Below are 21,798 nucleotides of genomic sequence, written 5' to 3' on the forward strand. Positions count from 1 at the left end.
ACCATGCCAACAATGACAAACACATTCTGACAAATCCTTAACAGGCCTGTCAATGTAAACAAATCAGATGTGTCCATCTGCTGTGCAGTTGAACAGATTAACAGTGAAAAAGTTTTGAACAAATTAATCACATTGAGTTTGACCACGTGAGACATTGAATAAATAAAACAGTTTCACAGGAAGAACTGAGGATGACAGGAGAGCGGGGGAGAGGCTGGTTGGCTGGTCTCTGGTCTGGAGGGCAGCCCAAGGCTCTGTCTGAAAATCACTGAATATGTCCCCTCCAGGAAGGCAACATTTCATACTCGCATTGCAAAGTGGAGAGCACAGACTAGCTCCAAGGTAAAGCACTATCCCCTATGTGCGCTGAAATGAATTCATGGCATCTTGTGTGCACAAAACTGAGAGTGCACAGGGGGAATAGTTGAAGGCAGAATACTAAGTGGAATGGATCTACAACGGTGAAAGATTTGCAATGTTATAGCAGAAAAAGAGCATCGTAAATAAACACACAATTTTTATAATTGTAGGGAAATGTAAAAAATATATAACAATGGAATAAAGATTAATATCTACTGTGTAAAAACAGAATACATACTGTGCAAGAATGTGTACAGTGGACTGGAATGACAAATACCATTGAATTGCACAGACAGAATGAATATTGCACAGTTAGAGTGCAGTCCATAATGGTTGCGTGTATTTCTACTTGGAGTAGAGCTGGTTGTACAGTCCTACTGCTGCAGGAAGGAAGGACCTGTGATACTTCTCCTTCAGACACTTAGGGTGAATAAGTCTGTCGCTTAAGGAGCTGCCCAGTGCTGGGATGGTGTCCTGCAGGGATTGGGACTGGTTGTCCATAAGATATGACAGCCATCATCCACCTCTGTCTCACCACCTCCACTGAGACCAGGGTATCCCAGGACCGAGCTGGCCCTCTTAATCAGTCTATCCAGTCTCTTCCTGTCAGCCTTTGAAATTCTGCTGCTCCAGCAAACGACTCCAAAGACGATGACTGATGCCACCGCAGAGACATCTTCAGGGGGAAGATCACAGGGGACGTCATGCTACTCACTGGAGTCTTGTAATGACCAACTAGCATGGGTGTTAAAACACATCTCCAACCTCTCTCTACAGCAGCCTGTAGCCCCCCCAAAAAGGCAGCAGTTAAAAGCTTAATGACTCGACCCATTGCCCCAACACCAGTTGTTATGAAGTCCAGTTTAACCATAGAGGAAACAGGGCTGTGCAGAATACAGTAAAAATCACAACTTATATAGCCCTTTTCCTTCTGCAAGAACCAAACACATGTCAGGGTACTATTTGTTTAGTTTAGCTTCGTCCCATAATCCCCCTTAAAATGCTAGAGATACTCAAAATCCTGGGTTTAACCATTTCTCTCTCTTTACTGATTATGGACCTCCTCACAACAGCATGTGAGAATGCAGAATCACAAATGATCTACCTTCATCCTGAAAGGAGATACATTGCAGGGCTGTGTGCATAGCTCTGTCCTCTTCACCCATGACTGCACCCTCACCAGCTCCTCTAACACTTCATTGAATTTCCCTGATGACACCAGTACTGCTCAACACTGTGTCTGACACATCATGCATCATGACACTCACCTTCTTCCCCATCACGACAGGTTAAACGGGTGTTAGAGGTCCTGAAGAAATCACAGAACATAATTTGGGCGACACCACTTGGCTTGTAAAGGTGGGTTATTGAATAGTCGAGTGGCTATCATGGCATGATTTAACTTGGCAGGTCAACTGGAGGGGGTCAAACGAAGGCTTAACCAATGGTTAAAGGATCAGTACCAGGACCAGTCTTTAAAGAGGCAGAATCTCCTTAGCCCCCACTTTACTTGGTTGCAGATATGATCAGTGAGTTGCAGGTATCCTTGTTGCTGGTTGGGTAACTGTGAGGCTGCATGCCAAATCTATTGAAGATAATCTCATTGACTCTCTCAATGCTCCCGTCTATGGTCTGACTGCCTGTAACCACTGCGTGTCATTATTATACCTCTGGACCACTCTCTTTTTGCAGCTTCCTCTTCTTATGCAACATCCCATAGGGCTCCTCCTCTCCTGTGATATTCAATACCAGCTGTTTCTAGACCCTCCTTACTGTTTTCCTGTGTCCTGACCTAAATGCCCATTTCTTCCTGTTCAGGAGTGGTTTGATGCCCTTGATAGCCCAGGGCTTGTTTTGTGGAAAACAGTGGGGAGCTGTAGTTTATTTGGTCAAACAGTTTGTAAGTCCATATCTGTCCTTACCATTTTGCATGTGAAAACCATCAAAGTGCATTGAAAACTGTCTTGCAGAGTCGCGTATACGTCTCTTCAGAAAAACAGGAATGCAAACGGGGCATTTTAAGGAGCAGTGTTTCCTGTGACAGAAGAGGACTCAGCTTTCTGCTGACTTGCCTTTACTTCAGCAAAAGTGACACTCTAAAGTCTAAAGGAAAAAGAAAACCCCCCAAAAAGCACGACATGGGTACTGAAACACTGGCACAGAGCAGCTCCATGGTCCTGTCTCCTCCAGTAGCACAGTCCTCAGTGGAAGTGGGAAGATTCCGTCTCATGTGATTGATTTATGCTTTGAAGCAAGAGGTTGGAGTATATGTGGTGGCCAGAGTTGCTAACAGTCCTTAGCTATCACACAATATTTAATTGTTTTTTCTCGTTAACTTGACCATAGTGCTGAACAAACAATGTTTAATTTAATGGAAACCAAAGTAATAGCATGAATATTTACCGGCAGAATGACATTTTGAGTTTATTAGTGTTTATGTGTGGTTAACAATAACAATTCAGTGCAACTCCTCTCATGTTATATTTTAAAGATGGCTCTCTGCTAATTCATTACATCTTTCAATTTAGTGAGTAACTTCATAAAGTTCTCAATTATACAAAGTCTCAATAGTAAGTTTATTAAACTTACTATTACTATAAACTTAAAATATATGGACTGGAATGATCGCTTTCGATATGAATGCGTCACTTTTGCATAATTAGTATCAACTTATATTTTCTCACTAGAGTTTTTGTTGCTCCCCAGGCTGTGGCACAGCTTTGGATATTCCACATGTTGGCATTACACACCACGCACATTATAACAGATCAGCATTCCTGATGAAAATCAAATGGCACTTATGCTGTACCTCTGTCCAAGGGTCAGTACAGAAGAGGCCCTTGTGTGCATAAAACTAATTTGCAAGAGAATTAATATTCATAGCCTCTAAGTACATGTGTTCTTGCTGTGTATGCAGCTCCACATTCATCATTACCATCATTTACTCTTCAATGTTGTCGTGCAGCGAACCCTGAGAGGCTTTGCGGCTGCTAATGAATGCCTGTTTTTATAAACACATGTTTATGACTCAGCAGTAACTTCATTGGCAGTGCCCACCACATGGTGCCACAGCAATGCCATCTCAAATCTTCCTCGCACCAACCTGCACCGTGGGGCTCAATAAATAACAAGGCTTTGGTCCATGGATATTGGTTTCATAACTCAAGTGCCTGCCAATAGCCATCTCATATTTTAAACATCAAGTTGTGCAACTGCACCGAGGCTTTCCAAACTTTGTGGAGTGAGATTGGATGGACAAACTTTTAAAGAACTTGGCTAAGGCTCAGTACGTGTTTAACTTTAAAAAGACCAGTGGGAAAATAAAGTGTTGTGGGTCATGTGACCACTCATGGTCACTCCAAAGCTTGTGGAAGTCTGATGACTGAAGAGCCAAAAGAAGGAAAAACCATTTGCTTGTACGAGCTTTTTTAAAGCTGCCGGACTCTTATTTCAATTTTTATTCAAGTATTTTACAGTCGTATTTCATCGCTGACGGGTAAACTCTGCTTTGACAGGTCTCTTACTTCATGTTAAGTGATAAGCAACGAGAAGAAGTCTCAAGGGTGAGAGTATCATGCCCTCTTAAGTCAATGTGACAAATGAACAGCCCTGAGCACAACATTTGACAATGTCAAGTAAACGGGTTCGGCCTTGAATTGTATTCCACATCATCTGCTCAGGCATTTCAGCCTAGAACCTGTACAGGCTAACAACAAACTCACGGGGGGGGATAAATAAATGAACCCCACAAGCAAACCCATTATTGTTCTCTCATTGGAATTAATAGGCCTGTGGATATAAATTACAAACAAGGTAATCCCATCGAAGTGATGCTTTTTTTATAGCCGGGACCTGTATCAGTAATAATGAGAGCGGTGGCTAATCAGTTGAACAGAGGAACCAACGTATAATAGGTTTCACAGAGACCCTGTTCTCTGAGGGACAGGAGGGGGGCGGCCGTGACAGCCTTCTGGGCTGTTCTGACGTGACGATCTATAGTCACAGCAAAGCGTACTGACAGCCTCCCTAATGGAATGTGGAAAAAAAGGGCAGTGAGAGAAGAAGGCCGAGTCAAAGAGAATGTGTGAGAGAGGTACAAAGAGAGTGAGCTCTGTATAACCGCTGCGTTCTAGTCTGATTTTTTTTAATTTTTTTTCTTGGATAAAAAAGAATCCAAAATATTACGAAGCACTATTTGAAAAAAGTATTGATTTCACTGATATTGATTCAGTGATATTGTGATTCATGAGGCTGGATGACACTCCGGAAGCGAGCACTTGAAGGTGATGGAAGCACAGCGTACTTTCCCTATGTGTTGGAAAAGTCAAAGCATGCAGCAGTGTTATGAGTCGGGATCAGACACCACAGTCACATCAGCAAAGAGATAAAAGATTGTGTATTCACTCTGCATGTTGTATCAAAATCAAAACAGCGTAGACAGGATGAAAATTAGCTTTAGCGATCGGAATATTCTTCTGGATAAATCTACATCTTTCCAGGGTTTCTACAGGTTTCAGTAAGTTAAAGTTAAGACTCATCAAAACCATAATGAATTAAATTCAGGACCAATAGTAAGTGCGACTGATGTTAAGGGAAATCAGAAGAACTGAAGATATTGTGAAGAAGCCTAATGTGAAGAAAAACCCTCAACATCTCAAAAACGACGGGCAGAGACGGCAAGTATCAATTGACAAAAATTATATTTTTTTGTTAAGAAATAAAAAAAGAGCTAATATATAAAATGAAGAAATGTTAAATGAATGTTGCCATATTTAGGACCTACATACATTTATTACGGACATAGTTTTTAAGACCTATAATTATAATAACTGAATTTAAGAATGTCATAGATTCTGTCTTTCTCATAACAGCACTACATTTTTTATTCATGTATGTCCATTATGGGAAATAAAATGCTATTTTGTGCTTTAACAAAACTAATTCATGTGTTCGCGGCACCACCTGACCAATTCAGTATAGCATGGGGTGATAAATGAATGATGGTACGATGGCAGATGCAGGTTGGACTGGGCAGAACACAGCGAGGAGAAAAGAAGCCCCGTTTAGAATAAAAAGCAAGGAAATGGACATAGTGTGTCGTCTGAGCAGATCTCAACAGGCTGTCGGTGGACGTTCACTTCACACTGTGTGGAAGTTGCGTGGCGCGTGTCTGGAGGAAACATTGGCAGCTTGCTTGTGTGAATGTCAGCTGCTGCTCTGCAGTACATGCAGACCTGTGATTGATGTGAGCCTGTGTTGTGTCCGGCACGAGCGCCTCTCTGGCAGCGATGAGAGGCCAATAAATCAGTCGTAAAAACCCTACCATTGGTTAAACACAGAAAAGCATCCTTTGTTTCCTTGCAGTTCAATCAAAGAGAGGCCTGACGTATTCAGGGTCAAGGCTCCACACAGTACGGGCTCTTTCATCTCAGCTGACGGCTGTCAACAACGTCAACCCCATCGAAATGTACAAGTAATGCCTCATTCATTAAAGTAAGGAGGATATAACTGTATATCTGCTTACAAATTATACTATTTACAACACAAAAGTTGACTATCCGCCAGTGATGCTGAGAAGCTCGAGGTAATAAGACTTACTTGACTTTGTAAGAGGGTTATAATTAAATACTGTGCCTCTTGTTCTTCTCTTTGTTTTTCTATTACAGAGACCCAGGCAAAATATTTCTCTAAAAGAAATGTGTGTGATGTTCTGCAGGTAACATTTGAGTGCTGGGAACAACAAAGACGTCTAGATGCCACTTCCCCCAGTGTTCACTTAATCTGAATGGCTCCTCATGATTGCATGGGGTCACGAGGAGGTCAGACGAAGAATTATTGACTGTTCCATGAACGAGATTTCTACTGATTCCTCTGGCAAGTGGGTCATGTTGTGCGGCTGACCATTTACTGAAGAGCAGCAGCAGACAGGGTGCTTTTAATCTAGCAGCTGTTCAAACTACAAACACACATCTGCACACCAGTTTTGATTGGCTTCCGTTGACAACTGCACTGAGCAACAATCCCAGAGTTACAACCACTTCCTTTAACAAATGCTTTCAGGGATAGAAACCTGGACAACTGTCAATTAAAAAGCAGAGCTGGAAATGAAACCCTCAGCTCTGACTTTCAGCATAATTTCTCCCAGTTACCAATGACAAGCAGGCGCTTCCTCCACCTTGTTAACCTTCCCTCTAACTGGAAGCAGGGGAATCTGTCTGTATTTGGAGTTTCTCAAAAACTGCTTGAAATGTTGACTTCAAACCCAAGGATGAGCCGTGTCAAAATCTTTTTGGTGAGCGATTTTCGAGAAAATTAAACAGAAACTATGTCCTCCCTTTATTTAAAACTGCACTGTCTGCTACTATGGTAACCTTGTTATCTTTTTGATTGAGACATGACCTTTAGATGATGTGAAAGTTTGACAGGAACTCCCCTAGTGAGAGAAAATACATGTAGGCTACCTGCGTCAATAATGTGAGATTTACATTAAAGCTCCTCCGGCTCTGAAAGTGCACCCGGCCGCGTCCCACAGAAATCATGCATGGCCTAATTGTGTCAAATCTATTTTAACCCACCCTTCTCCTATGATGGCTTCACTGGATCACAGACTCATGGTCACTGCACCCATCCTTTACCTCGACTGATGAGAGCTGGCACTGCACCACCAACATTACATCAGTGCTCTCAGCATGAGCCCGAGTCCGTTCATGCTTTCACGAGTCCTTGGTCCTCCTCTGCCATCTCAAACCCCATCACCATTAGACAAAGTCAGACAAATGCGTTTGGAGCAGAAAGTAGAACGAATCAGGCAGAAACAAAACGGTTCGGAATGTGTGAAATGTAGATCCAGAGGGAGTTGAAGATCAGCATCATTCCAGACGAACATCCAGAGGAAGGCAGAGATTGAGGTTGCCTTGTCGGTAAATGCCATGAAAATGTCAATGCAGTAACCATGCCTCTCAAAGGTCTTATCTAAAAAAAAAAAAGGTACTTTCCTGATTCTAATGGTGAACGAGCCGAATTCGATAAGAGCAACTAGCTTTAATCTAATCTAAGACCGTAGATACTGAGCCAGGCTGTCTCTAACCTGTTCAATGGAGGAGTATTGTTCTCTGTTCTGCTTGGAAACCGGGATGGGTAGTTCACCCAAAAAGGAAAAATCACTTTTAGAGTTTCATGGGTAAACAGCGTTGCAGTCAAATCCACTTCAATTGAAGTAACTGGGGATCACTTCTTCAAAAAGTTAAAAAAACAACAGAAAAATGCCTCCACACTGCTCCTGTGGTGTCATCCAACTGTCCTAGTTACTGCTGTGAGAAGTCACGATAGCTGCAGTCAGTGTAATGATAACTAGAAGCAAGATCACAATGGACTGTTAGGCTCCAAACATGCTGTAAACGACGCAGTTTCTAATTGAATTTGAATGTTGGGGCCATCGCTCACTTGGATAACACCACGGGAGCAGCATAGAGGCTTTTACTTCAATTGTATTGGATTCTGCTGCAACACTGTTTACCCCTGAGACTCCAAAAGTGTTTTGTGGACTCAAAACACTTCAGCCGCCCCTCCATTGGCATATTGGTGATTAGATAATGAGTCGTTTTTCGTTTGTGGGTGAACCATCCCTTTAAGGCTCAATTATACTTTCTGCGCTCTCATTGGCATCTGTAGTGTTTTAATGGTACCTTTGAGCATTCACAGTGACAATACAGTGTTTGTAAAGGCACCTAGTTCAAATTCATGTCAGATAATGCAAATTTCCAAATTAGCTCATCCCCGAGACCTTTTCGAATTAAACAATTGCATATATTTCTGATATGTACAGCCTCTGCAATGGGGTTTGCAAAGTTTGCATTCGTGGTTCTTTATGTGTGTGGGAGCCAGCGCTATAATTTCCATACACACATGATGAATTAATATTACTCGTAACTTTTTCGTTTACACAATGAGCTCATATGCTGGTGCTGGAAGCCCATGAAGATCTAAGAGGAAAAGAAATGCTCTTAATGGGTATATGTGAGTCTTTCCACACATAATGCAAGGGCAGGGCACATTCAAATCAGTTGGTTGCACTTCTACAAACACTGTTAAGATGCTACTTTAACACATGGACATTAAAGGTTCGATTTTGTTTTGCTATGAACTTTAATATGCAACATTCAAATGATTGACAAAAACTAAATTAATACTGATGTAATAGGTAGGCCTTGGATACTTTTAGAGTTGCTATCTCAAACTAAATTATTATTCCATTACAATAGACAAGAAAAGTGGTCACCACTTGATTTTTAAGAATAAGAAAATCCCCCAGTCTTTTATTTGTTATGTAATCAAGGATTTATATTTCTCATATAATCATATGTCAAGAATGAATTATATCTTGTGCAAATAAAATGTTGCAAATTTTCCTATTTCAACAATACACTGTGGCAGCAGACACATTTTAATATTCTGGATTAGCACACTAGACACATATATTCTCTCCAAACTTCAGACTTTCTATTTTAATGGCAGCCTCAGAGGCCATGCAGATGGTTGGCAAATGTTCACAGACTGCACTACAATAAATTCAAATTAGCCTGGGCATAGACACAAAGATACACACAGGAGCAGAGGAAATACAGGGCAAAATATACAGAAAAATACTCCCCCCCCCCCCCCCCCCTCTTTATAAGAGCTTAGACAAAGGATGTAAATACAGAGATTAGAGCTATGAAGACTGTAAAAAAAAAAAAGCAGCTGATAAATGCTAAATGCTTTAAACCTGTCACGAGTAATTTGGTCTTGCACATCACGTTGTCCTATTTTCTCTCTAAGTCCAGTTCCAGGTCAGTGGTCGCAAGTCACACCTAATTCAGGTCATTTTCAAATCCGATAATCATTTCTTGTGCTGTTTCCTGCATGCTGTCTGTTGTCTGAGATGTATACAGTATGTAGACATAGAAAAAAAACAAGACTTTACAAAAAACACAGGATTATAAAAACTCATTTCCGCTGATGTCTTTTAAACTACTCAACAACAATATGTATTGTAGACGATAGCCACAAGGGATGTATATTATATTTATTAATACAAAAGGGTTGTGTATTATCTCACAGTGCAATATGTCATCATTGTCATTAGATGTGAACGTGTATATATGAACTGTGGTATGTGTATAAAAGTATTAAAGGTCAATGTGTGGGAGATTGTATTTTATTCTATGTCAAACTGCAGGCTGGACCAAGCAAATTTTCCCATGGGGATCATAAAGTAGATCTTATCTTTTCATATATAATAATTATTTCAAAATGCTACATGTTGATGCTTAAAAGATCCGTTTAAAAACATTTGTATCGATAAAAATTTGATTCAGACGGAAATTGTGTTTATGAAATTGAATAAATCCGACTGTAAAATGTAAATTGAGGCTTTTGACTTTGAACAAGTTGCCATCTGAAATTTAAGTTTGCATATTCAATTGTTAAAATAAACTTTTCCATGTTCACTTGCAGTTAAATTGAAGCTGCTTTTGTCAGAGCTGTCCAATCGTGTGTATATCCTTGTCGTGTCGATGTGTTTCTTTTTTCCCCCGTCTAACTGATTAGAGCCTGAGATTACTCTCTGCTTAGCAACACAACAACAAACTGCTGTGATTTCTGGGGCATTACGTCTTATCTCCATAAATCATTCTTGTTTTAACCCATTTGATCTGAAACAATCCAGCAGAGATTAATATTAATGGGAGACGCAAAGACAAAGACACTTAGACGCTGAGGATTCACTAAGAAGCAGGACGTTTGTATTCAGCTGCGGTACTCCCCAAAGATGTGAAGTGACATTTTAATTACAGCAGTGATGAAGATAAATCAGGTTCTTGTTTACTGTTGTCCTCTGTGGTCTTGCTTTTGTAATAAAACTCATGTAACATTATTTATTTTTCAATAATGTGGAGTGTGAATCCTGAATGTTAAATATCATCTCAAACAAAATCATTTTGAAAAGGAGTTTCTGTAAGATAATTCACAGTTCTTTACTTCCCTGACAATTATATGCATATAAGAGCGGAACAAAACACACTCAATGCACTCTTCAGGGACTGGATTTATTTTACATTCACACGGATATGCATTTAAGGATATGGTGCATTGTGCTCTGGATGAAAGACGGAGACGTTCTGGGACGCAGAAATTGCTGTAGATTAATTATTCTCTTAAGATAGCAGATTTCTAGGCAGCGCTGCCAAACACTGGGAGTCATTTTCAAAAGCAGCTCTAGAAATGATGCTAAATACTCAGGTATGCAGGAAATGTCACCATGCAAAAGCAATCAAGCGAAAGCAATCATTTCACGGGGCTGACTGTGAAGTTCAGAAAACAATCTGAAAAGTCTGCACCAGAGGAAAATATCTCTCTGGAGCCGCACTATTAGAGGGGGTTAAAGAAGGGCTGCCTTATGAAATGAACTATCAAATGATGTAATCATGAGTGCTGCTGACCAGGCACAGTGAGTCGATGCAGGAATTAAGAGTCAGTAGTGATGAAGAAAGGACGGGGATGTAGAAACCGAGAAGAGACTTCTCCCTCGCTCCCTCCCTCTCTCTCTCATACACGCACCCACACAGACAAACTCAAATGAAGGGCAATCACGTTACCAAGTATAAAAAATGTCTCACCTGCTGAAGTTGGTTCCTCACCATCTGCTGCTGTTGAGACACCGATCAGGTTGGAGGAGGAGGAGGAGGAGAAGAAGAGAGAGAGAAAAAACATATTAGCTTCATCTCAACAATGGCTCAGTGTATGTGCAGTGCTGCAGCTGCATGCACTGTGCAGATTCAACGACCTTAGTCACCGCACTGTGCAACACTGTGCAGTAATGGGTGCGAGCGGGCAGCACATGAAGCCGGGCGCACCTGCTACCTGTGCGGTGCAATATCCTACCGACAGCAATAGCAACGCTCCCGCCATAACAAAATGAAACCAGTCACTGTGTCGGAGCCCATCAACCATTCATTCGCTGCCACTACGCCACGTCCTGGTCGGTGGCCTCTGACTAATGCGTGTTCATCATTCTGAACCGGCCCCTGTGGCATACCGATCTCGCATTCTGCATCCTTGGCTTTCGAGCCCCAGTTTAGCTCCGTGACTGGGATTTGGCCTGTCCACCGTCATTACCACAACCCTCTATCTCCATCATCGCATGTGGAATTACTGGAAAAAATATGTGCCCGAAAGCTGGACCCAGTTAGAGTGGCTAAGGACATTAGATGCATGGGATAAAAAATTGGCATTACCGTTAGGACAAAATCGGGGCATGAACCAGATCCATTGGAATGGGGATGGACGGATGAACGGATAGACAGACAGACGGATGGAATGATTGGTGGATTGACGGATGGACGAACAGATGGACGGATGGATGGACAAACAAAGCCTGGACATATTGGGATTTGCTGCCTCATATTTAACATGTGTGCAATTTCTCAGCAGCCTAATGATGCAGCCTACCACTGAGCATGTTCGCTTAATTTAAGTATGATTGAACGCCATGTACATGTTTTCATCTAGGACATTGAATACTGATTATGTATTAGCATATGGGGAGCGATAATGATACATAGATCATGAAGCAGACAAGGAGACAGTTATGGATGCCAACATTTCATGCAGTGGCGGATGCAACCGAATCCATCGCAGACAACCAATCGGGTCTCGTTTCCAATCTTTGCACAGGAAACGTGCAGTCTGCATATTTTTCTCCCCTTCACAACCCAAACATCAATCGGTCTGCGTTCCCTGTGGTGCTTTAAACGAGGAAATAAAATAACTCCACAAAATGCTCCCTGATGGGGTTCAAAACTTTTTTATCACCAATGTATTTAAGGCAGTACCCTTTTTCTACAGGTAGGGGGTTGGACTGTAATCAAGTTTATTTCCTACATAATACAGCAAGTCAAACTTAAGACCCCCTTGGAACAATTTGAACTCCACTTCGCCTCACATATTTTCTCCTTAGCTGGAAACTGAGGGTTATTTTTTCTAACAGGACACTTTTTTGATAAACAGACAAAAAAAATAATATGAAAGAGTCAAACTCTGCTTTAAATGTGAGAGGAAGCTTTAGGTGAAGTCGCAAGAAGCCGAAGCCGTGCACTTCCCCAACCTCTAATCTGTTTGGCAGCAGAGGCTCCGCTTTGTGTTTCCACATGCAGACGGGCCAATGTAATCCCAAAACCAAGCACATTCCACGCTTCACTTAGTTTGGCTTTTCTTTCTTTCTGCCACTTTTCTATCTCTCTCGCTCCTCTCTAACCATAAGGGGTCAAGACACACACACACATGGAATCCCACAGACACATGTTGGCTGCAGTGTATACACACAATTACACACTCACAAAAGATAAGAGGGACAGGGGAACAAAAGTAAACATTCGCCTCTGAATGCTGACAACGATTCACACCCACACATAAATACACAAGCTGAGAAGGTAGAGGATGAAAGGAAGTTTGTTTTGTTTTTGCTTATTCAAGTGATGAAATGGTGAATCATACAAGTGCATGAAATACTGAGTGTTGGACACACAAAACACTGGTCTGAAAAATTCTCCTATGTCTCAACTGCTAGATGCATGAAAACCTGCCATGACAGTAACATCATGCTGTTTATTCCTCAAGGAAATAAACAAAGCTGATACGACTCAACCAGTCAAAAAGAAGCATTTACAAATAATGAACGTGAGCGGCCACGCCCTGTGGACTTTTATGAATTTAACATTTGTAGAGTGATTTAGAGGAGATTTCCAATTATCACAATATATATTGTGTATCGCGATATAGCCTAAACTTATCGCAACATTTGTTTTAGTCCATATCGAGTATTAATTGTTTTATATTAATAATTATTACTTTAAGTTATATTACTGATGCTTATGATCCTCTGACAAATGACCCTGCATGGCCATGCATAGTTTTAGAACAGTCACATGGTTTGACCACTGAAATTTGACCTTTTTCTTGTCGTAGAGTATGAAGTTTGATTGCAGTAAAGTATATTTTTTAAAGATGCTATTCTAAATACGATCGGTTTTCATTTTGCAGTTTTCTCTTTAATCTCCAGACATGATATTTACTGTATATATGAACAGCTGTTTTGTAGAAAAGATGCAGAATAATGATGATTCAGTGGATCAATAAATTGCTTAACAGGCTTTTTTTTTGTTCTTATCCGTCTCACTTTGCTGCTGGAGTCACTGCTACAAATACTCCAGCAAGACAAAGACATAAGAACATAATATGGAACGTTGGTGCCGAGAGAACAAACAGATGTATACTAATAAACTAGGAACAGAATAACTGACGCCTCCTTTATCTTGGTCACCGATTGATATTTAACTGGGTTAAATACATTCTGTTATGAAGCCAGATAAAAAGACACTACTCTACTGGCATACATACAGTCGGCAATGAAAGAAAATGCCCGCATAATTTACAACATGTGTGGCCCAATTTCTTGCTTTGAGCAGTAAAACGTGCCGTCCATAAAATCCCGCAAATTTAACAGATCTGAACATTTCTCTCCCCATAAAAGTCGTCATCAAAGCTAAACCAGTGTGTCTTCTCCAGTAGTGGGACTATAAACTGATCTATAATGAATCTTGAAACAGTCGTGATTTAATACTCGTGTGGCCTTTTTCAGAACTGGTCTCAGAGGAATAAAAATGTGTTGACATAAACACTGACATTAAGCAGTCAGGTTAAAACTAAAACCTGTGCATGTTGTCTAGGGTTTATCAGACAGTAAGCAAAGGTGGTGGGTGTGCAACAACAATATTTTATCGTTATGGTCCTAATGTTATTAAAGTAGACAGGTATATATAGTCAATCTTAATGATACGTTATGTTGTGTAAAGTTCTTTACACACACACACACATTACATCATATATTCCTCCAATTTGTACATCGAAGACTCTACAAGCGGCTACATCTAAAGACGGCGCTAATAAATGTGTAAAACGTGGAAGGGTGCGGAGATGACTTATTCAAATGGCCCCTCCTCCTTCAAAGGAGAAGGTCCTCTCCGTTGCACGATAAGCCTCCATCCTGGGACATATTGGTTTAATCTGACTGACAGCCAGGAGACAGTAATAACCATCCATAATCTAAATGGGAACCAGCCAACCTGTCCAGCACAGGACTGATATGACCTCAAGGTGTTCGGCAGAGATAGAGGAGCCAGTGTGAAGGTAAAACAAGTGCAAAACACACACCTAGAGTACACACACACACACACACACACATGTGTGCACACATGAGCATCCACAGGGAGGAGAATATATATGCATATAATAAAACATACTGCATATTAAGGCATGACAAGTTTGTTGATTGATTGGGATTTTTTTTACTAAAAATCGCAAAAGCAAATGCTCAAACAAGCACCACGCGTCAACAGATGGTGTTAGAGTCCAGATTAATGGTCAGTTGAATACGAGATAAAAGAACCCTGTGGTCAAAATAATATTGAGCATTGATGCCAATGAATGTCGGTAATGTAGGTCAGTAATATTCAGCTGCAGGTTTGTAATTAGACCTAGCTGTGCTAACTATTAACATAGATTATTCAGTATAAAGTCACTACTGTTGTATCTGGTGCTTGCTTGTGACGTCATTGTTTCTCAAACACAAAGATTCACAGACATCCAACAAACTGCTCATTTTTCCCAATAGGCTCCAAAAGGGTTTTATCAATCACAATGAGCTTCAAATGATTTGCAACTCGCTCCTATAATAAGATGAAATATTTGAAATGTATACCAAGGTAGGTATAGGTCGGAGTAGTCAAGGTAAAGTTGTCATACCTCTGCTATAACAAGTTGGTGACAAGGTGTTATTTGGCTTTTCACAGGAGTGAACGCTGAGAACAGATATTAACAAGAAAGAGATGTTCCTGAGACACATGGTCACAAAGACCTGTGATGGATTTTCCCAGTGCAACAAACATAGTAATCATGAGGCACTTTATATCATCGGTGACTGGCGCAGTGGGAAGAGCAGGAGGGACACTGAGTAAACAAGTCATCAATACCTGAGGTTAGCCTCAAAATCCAGCCACAATATCATATCCAGCGAGGCTAAACACTTCAGCAGTTATTTTTACCACACAGTCTATAAGGAGGGATTGGTTATTCAAGATGTTTCACTGAGGAGTGCAGGGTTAGCAGCAGAATCTGCCTCAACAGGAACATATCCACCTAGTGAACAAGGACTGATTTCCTCTGCCAATCATTTGCAACTTAGTACGAAGTTGAACTGCAATTTCAGTCATTTTAGCAAAGAAGAAGTCGTGCCCCTGACCTAGCCTGACACACAAACACAAAATGTGTCCTTGTTAGACCGAGCGAGTAGGTTCTGTTCGTTCATCATCAATGATTTGGAGATTTATAGAGCTGATATTATGTTAGATGTGGGGGGGGGGGGGATTCCATCTGATGATCCATGTGATCGCACTTTCACAAGCTGACAAACACCTCGAAAGGGAATCGGAGAAAGTGAGAGCGATGGAGAGCGAGGAAAGTCTAAACAGAAAAGAGATGTGCTGCACCGTAAGTCAACCAGTTAGTTCATCACTCGCAGCTTACATAAGATGCAGTGTGCTCTCTATCTTCTGTAAGACTTTCACAATAAAGCCCCTGGTGTGGTTTTGTTCAGTTTCTCTCTTTACTGTGGCAATCATTAATTTTAACAAGTGAAAACTCAGCTCCGCTTAAACTCTTCACAGCTGTGTGTCCTGGCAAATAAAGTAAATGTACAAATGATTTGTTTCTGACAGTAAACGCAGAAGACATTTTCTACTCTTCTCTTAAAATTAGATACCAGAAGGTTTGGAAAAGAACACTGTTTTTACTCGTGACTTGCCTGAAATACCACTATAACTGGAAGCAGCCATGGAATATGTGGTGTGAACTCTGAGGAGTACAGTTATTTCATAATGTCTGTGTTAATGTGGTTTAACATTAAAGGTTGCATGAAATATTCAATGTTCTTTTTCTGTATTGATTCCTTAGCATGAGCATTAACCCTATTCCCCTGTAAGGCTTTTATATTAGATATGAAAGTACTGTTTTGATGTATCTTGTCTGTGTCAGTGGTTAACAATGTTAATTATGATGACAGTCCATTACACAGTGGTGCCGTCTGTTCATACTGTTCTGTGTTGTGTCCTTTGATGGCATTGACATGGTTGTTGACTGTATAAAGTTTGTAGGGGTAACTTTGTTTTAATTTTTAATATTTTCCATGATACATTATAATTGATTGACCATGATACATTCATATGGATATATTAAATACACTCTCCTGATAGCAGGTTATACTGTAACTTCTAAAATGATGTAGTAGATGCATCTATTGATTACTATAATGACCATTTTAATTGCTGAACTTATATTGTGACCGGCAAATGAAAGTAAGCTGCAGTGAACTTCTTTGTATTGATTGTTTGTGATTAGTTTGGATTTAATAACAGAAAATCCACCATTAGGAGCTGGACACCAATACAATAAAGCTTCCTCTGATATCATGGCTTTGTAAAGCTTATCACTCTTACCTTCACGGCCAGTCAGCGCCATGATAAAATCAAAAAAACATCCGGGAAATGGATCGTATTCCCATTTAGCATTGTAGCATTAAGAGTGACAGTTGGCTGTCACTGCTAATGCTGGCAGCCCAGACACCACTCGCCGGAGCTGACAAATCCGGTTTATGTCTGTCAAGTGTCTCTGGTTATGAATCTCAAGCAGTGAAACTTTTTTCTTTCTAAGTTTACATGTTCTCTCCAGCACTTTGTTGTGTTTTTTATCAGGTTGAAGCCATTTGAAATAATACACAACCAGACAAATGATCACAAGAAGCAGTTTCATTTAACACAGGACAGCCCTTAATTGCTGTCATTCAAGTCACACGCTTAAAATGTTCCATGTGTTTTCAGCCATAAATGAGAGGCACTAACTACCACTGTCAACAGGCCAGGCAGCGGCAGAATAAGAATGATGTGAACTGTAACAGACTTGTTGAAATGGTAATTTTAGGTTAGATCTGTCATTAATATAAGTGACACAATCCAGGAAAACAGAATTTTCACTGAAAAACTGAATTGCCAATTTATTGAAAAGTCGGTCAGGACACAAATTGTATGAACATTGTATTATTTGTATGGCAATCTGTGTAAATGTGCTGTATTAGCTGAAAAGATATCACATTTTCTTGTACCGGCGACCGACACACTCACACTCACAAACACACACACACACACGCTTACTCTCCAACAGAGGCTCACTACCCATCTATCTCCCACATAATATCACCCTTAAAAGTGTGTGCTCCATCACAGCAGCGCTTATTAACATTAAATCATCTTGCTGTGGAGTGGGTGGCTAACTGTGAAATGACTCACAAACACAATACCAACAATAATTAGGGAGGTATTGTTGATGCTCTACCAACTAATGACAAGGAAGTGCAGTAGCACACCACTTTTTATCAAGTGCAGTGGTGAACACTGTCTCTCTGTGAGTTAGTACCATCAATCCTCATTTTACTTTTTTGTCAGTGTGGGGAAGCGAGCAGGGCTGTATGATAAGAAAATAAACATATTACTGCAATTCTGCTGAGAGCTACTGCAAACAACACTTAAGCATATATCATAATATTATATATTTTGCTCTATGTCTGTATTTCCTATAGTGGCAGTGAAAACACTGCCAAAACAAGTTTATAATGGAAATCTGGGGATATATGTGCTGTTCTATAAAACAGGGGTGCACGCTGTGGCTCTAAATCCAGATATGAGTTTATTAAATATTAATAATGGCTGCAGAGTGTAGGAGAGTTTGCCTAATAATGTGAGTTATACTTGAGGAAATGTTAAATAATATCATATCTTTCTAGATTATTGTGTGCAGTAAACAGCAACTTAAACTATTTTTCCTTAAGCATGTGGTAAATAAAACAAGCATGACAAATTAGTTTATCTTTCCAGCAAAATGTATTTGCCTATTGTAATCCAACAATATATATATATACTGACTGATATGACGACATAAATGTAATCTCTTTTTGTCTTTTTGGTTTTATTGCTTGGCATGCGGTAATCCCCCTTAAATACAAATGTAAAAGGAGGATATTCAATATTCAAAAATCCTAACCTTTGTGATAACCTTTGTGATGCATTGTTCTCTCACACAACACAACTGATTGAGCTGGGCTGAACAATCTTCTTTTCTCATGTGTGCCGGATTCAAATGAGGAAAACCATAAAACTGTGTAAAATCCATAACATCGCAGACTGGGCGATCGTTTGTTGGGGGAACATTCACTAGAGCATCGTATTGCTATTCCAAGCATAACATAAAGAAAAACCCATTGGTTCAGACTGTCTACACCAAAGTGTTTTTGTAATGTGGTCAATACAGACTGCAGACATATTCGAGACGTGTATGTGCATGTGTGTGTGTGTGTGTGTGTGTGTGTGTGTGTGTGTGTGTGTGTGTGTGTGTTTTTCGACACACAATCAATATGTTTTTTAAAGTCTGCTCCTAAGTGTCAGTGTAAAAAACCAAGTGTCAGCAAATAACATATGTTCTCAATAGTGCTACCGCCATTATTGATTGTAAATACCCAACAGAAGTTTACCTGAACAATTTAATGTGATCTCTGATGCTGGTTACTGACGCAATGCACACACTGAGAGATCTGATTAATTCCTCCAGCAATGGGTAGAAAACTCAAACATGTGGCATTCCATCCAGTCTGATAACAGAACTATTCATTTAGGGAATTATAATTACCATTCTTCCAGAAATATAATTCCAAACTGAATGACAATTGTTGCTTTGTTTAATGAGCAGCGACCAGATGCCTTGGCAGAGAGGCTGATTTGCATGGCGGAGTTTGTGCATGTGTTCCTTTTCAGCAGGAGGATGCTCTTTCCTAAAGCATTCTTCTGCATCCCGTGTTTTGCTCTGTGTTCTGCTAAGCAGGAGAATCACCTTGTAGACACAGCTGTAGGTTATACGTAATGGTATATAAATATCCTAAACCTGGCACTCCAATCGGCAGGGGGATCTGGGCGAGACTGACTATACACAGGTTGTGCTACAACTCGCTGCATTGGATGTTTTGGGTTTCATGTGTCTGAACAAAGAAAGGAAGGACAACCACAGAAATGGTAAAAAGATCATTACTGAAACAAATCTAAAAGCTATCATACCGCAAAACTCACAATATGATTATGAGGCCAGGCACAGACTTCAGTTTCTCTGGTTTCATCTGTTAATCTGTTCATTTAACTAAACTTTTGTACCAAATTAAACGAAGTTCACTTTCAATAGATATGATGTTCACAACAGTGACATAGTCTTACGTACAGACGGGCGGACAACCAAATCTAGAACTGGAGATTAAGGAATAAAGTATATTTGCGTTCAAATGATTAATGCCACCCAGTTAAATGCAACAGATTGAAGGAGAAGGCAAATTGAGGAGGTGTGAATGGAACACTTCACAGCAGAATGAAAATGCTCATCATTACCTTCACCCTCATGTATGCAAGTCAAATTCTACCCAATTGCCTGACCGGTAATAAAAGCAAATAAGCTGCTGAGTGCTCACAGCAGACTGATCCCATTATGTAGCACGAGCACAGAAATGTTATGGTAATTTTTCCGCTTCTTTCAGTTCATAAACCACCGATTACTTCAATTATCAGAAAGGGAACTCGAAGGTTAACTCCTACTGTCTTAGAAAAAAACAAGCGATATAAATGTTAAACTGACATAGTGAGGATTTTTATTTTTCACTACCGGGTCAAATGTATAACTTGTAAAATAACATTTCCTCGATAGAAATATAAGACATGATAGATGGAACTCATTCCATCCATGATTTGACAGACAGCATGTTTCCACAGAGACAGGTAATACCACAACTCGTTTTTACCATCTGAAGCAGAAATTACAGAAAGAGTAATTTGTTTTATATCGTGATATATATATATATATATATATATATATCGATATCGACTGATATGACTTATGTCCCCCAAACTTTGCTGCTTCTATACTAACTGTAACAACAGTGATGATATGGGTCACATGGCTTTTTGTCACTTTACTTCCTGAGTGCATCGTTCCATGGAATGAAAACAATATGTAAAGGTTTTTCATAGACCATGGATTTTGCCAAGGAAAGAGACGTTTAAAGGTCAACCTATATGCAGCCCTGCTTTATATTCAACTGAAGGGCCTCTGAAGAAAGATTGTTCATGCGTTCACTGGGTTCATGCACATGTTCGTTGGAAAGGGAAAAAAAATCTGAAGAGCAGATATCTTCATGGTAAAGCTGGTAAACATACTTTACAAAGAGGGTTAAGCTGTGACCGGTAAAAAATATACATCACAAAGCCCAAGCATATGCAATATTCTTTATGCTGTTAAATTTAAAATGCGGGGTTTTTAAGAGAGAAAAGCTGAAATGAAAAGAAGGCATCCATCCACTTCAAGTGATAACTTCTTCCATTGTGTGTCTTGTTGTTCACCAAATGACACAGAATCCAAACTTGAAAGAGTAAACTAGATCTTTGTTTCCTTGCCAAGTGCGCGTATGGAGTGTAATTTGTTGACATCAAAGAAGAGAAGAGAAAACCCTGACTCATTCCACTGTATTCCACATTGTTAGTGCAGAAACAGGAGGAGGGGCAGAACTCTCACTCCTCCTAATTGGATGTAATAGCTAGAGGGAATAAGCTCGCTTTGGCCTCGGGGAGGTGAAAGCGAGAGGAGAGAGAAACGCTGTTTAGAGGGGGCTGAACATCCATGGAGGAGTGGGAAGACAGACAGTGGTCCTGGTGAGCCAGACACACAGAGTCAACTGTGCAGAAACAGCTGCATCGAGGTAGGGGGAGACAGAAGAATGAAAATGAGCATAAAGGAATGTGGACTGGGACTAATAGACGCCAGAGAGGGAGAGACGGAGGAGAGATTTGAAAAGCATGCAAGACAGACGAAGTGGGTCGAGATAACGGAGAGCACGATGGCCGCCTAGTCGGAGACAGCTTTGTGCAGGACCTGGTCCAGGGAGAGGAGATCAAGGTCTTTTGTCGGGACATTTGAAGATGAAAGAAACCTTAGGTGCTGCTATGAAGTCAGTCAACTGCTGAGGGCAGTCCTTCAATCTTCCCCCTCTCAGTGAGCTAAATAGATCCTACGGTGGTTGGAGCTGATGCAGCAACCGTAACCATAGAAGAAGAAGAAGGAGAAGTGGAGCTGAGGCAGAATGTTAGTGTTTAGAGACGTCCAAGCAGGGATTTTCTCATTTCATTAACAGGTCAGTGCAGAGTTTACCACGGAAGTTTCAAATTGAAGTCATTTAATTGCTCTGGAATTTGCTGCAATAAGTCATTT

General features: G+C 40.4%; 1 protein-coding gene across 1 annotated transcript in view; it reads right to left on the reverse strand.

Moving 5' to 3' along the window:
* LOC128438223 (EGF-like repeat and discoidin I-like domain-containing protein 3) overlaps nucleotides 1-21,798 on the reverse strand; it is a 111,391-nt gene that overhangs the window by 73,128 nt on the left and 16,465 nt on the right. Inside the window, exon 2 of the mRNA XM_053420703.1 lies at nucleotides 11,016-11,045. Within this exon, the coding sequence (XP_053276678.1) occupies nucleotides 11,016-11,045 (30 nt within the window). The remainder of the gene's footprint in view (nucleotides 1-11,015; nucleotides 11,046-21,798) is intronic.

This window comes from Pleuronectes platessa, chromosome 4, assembly GCF_947347685.1.
Source record: "Pleuronectes platessa chromosome 4, fPlePla1.1, whole genome shotgun sequence".
Classification (NCBI taxonomy): domain Eukaryota; kingdom Metazoa; phylum Chordata; class Actinopteri; order Pleuronectiformes; family Pleuronectidae; genus Pleuronectes; species Pleuronectes platessa.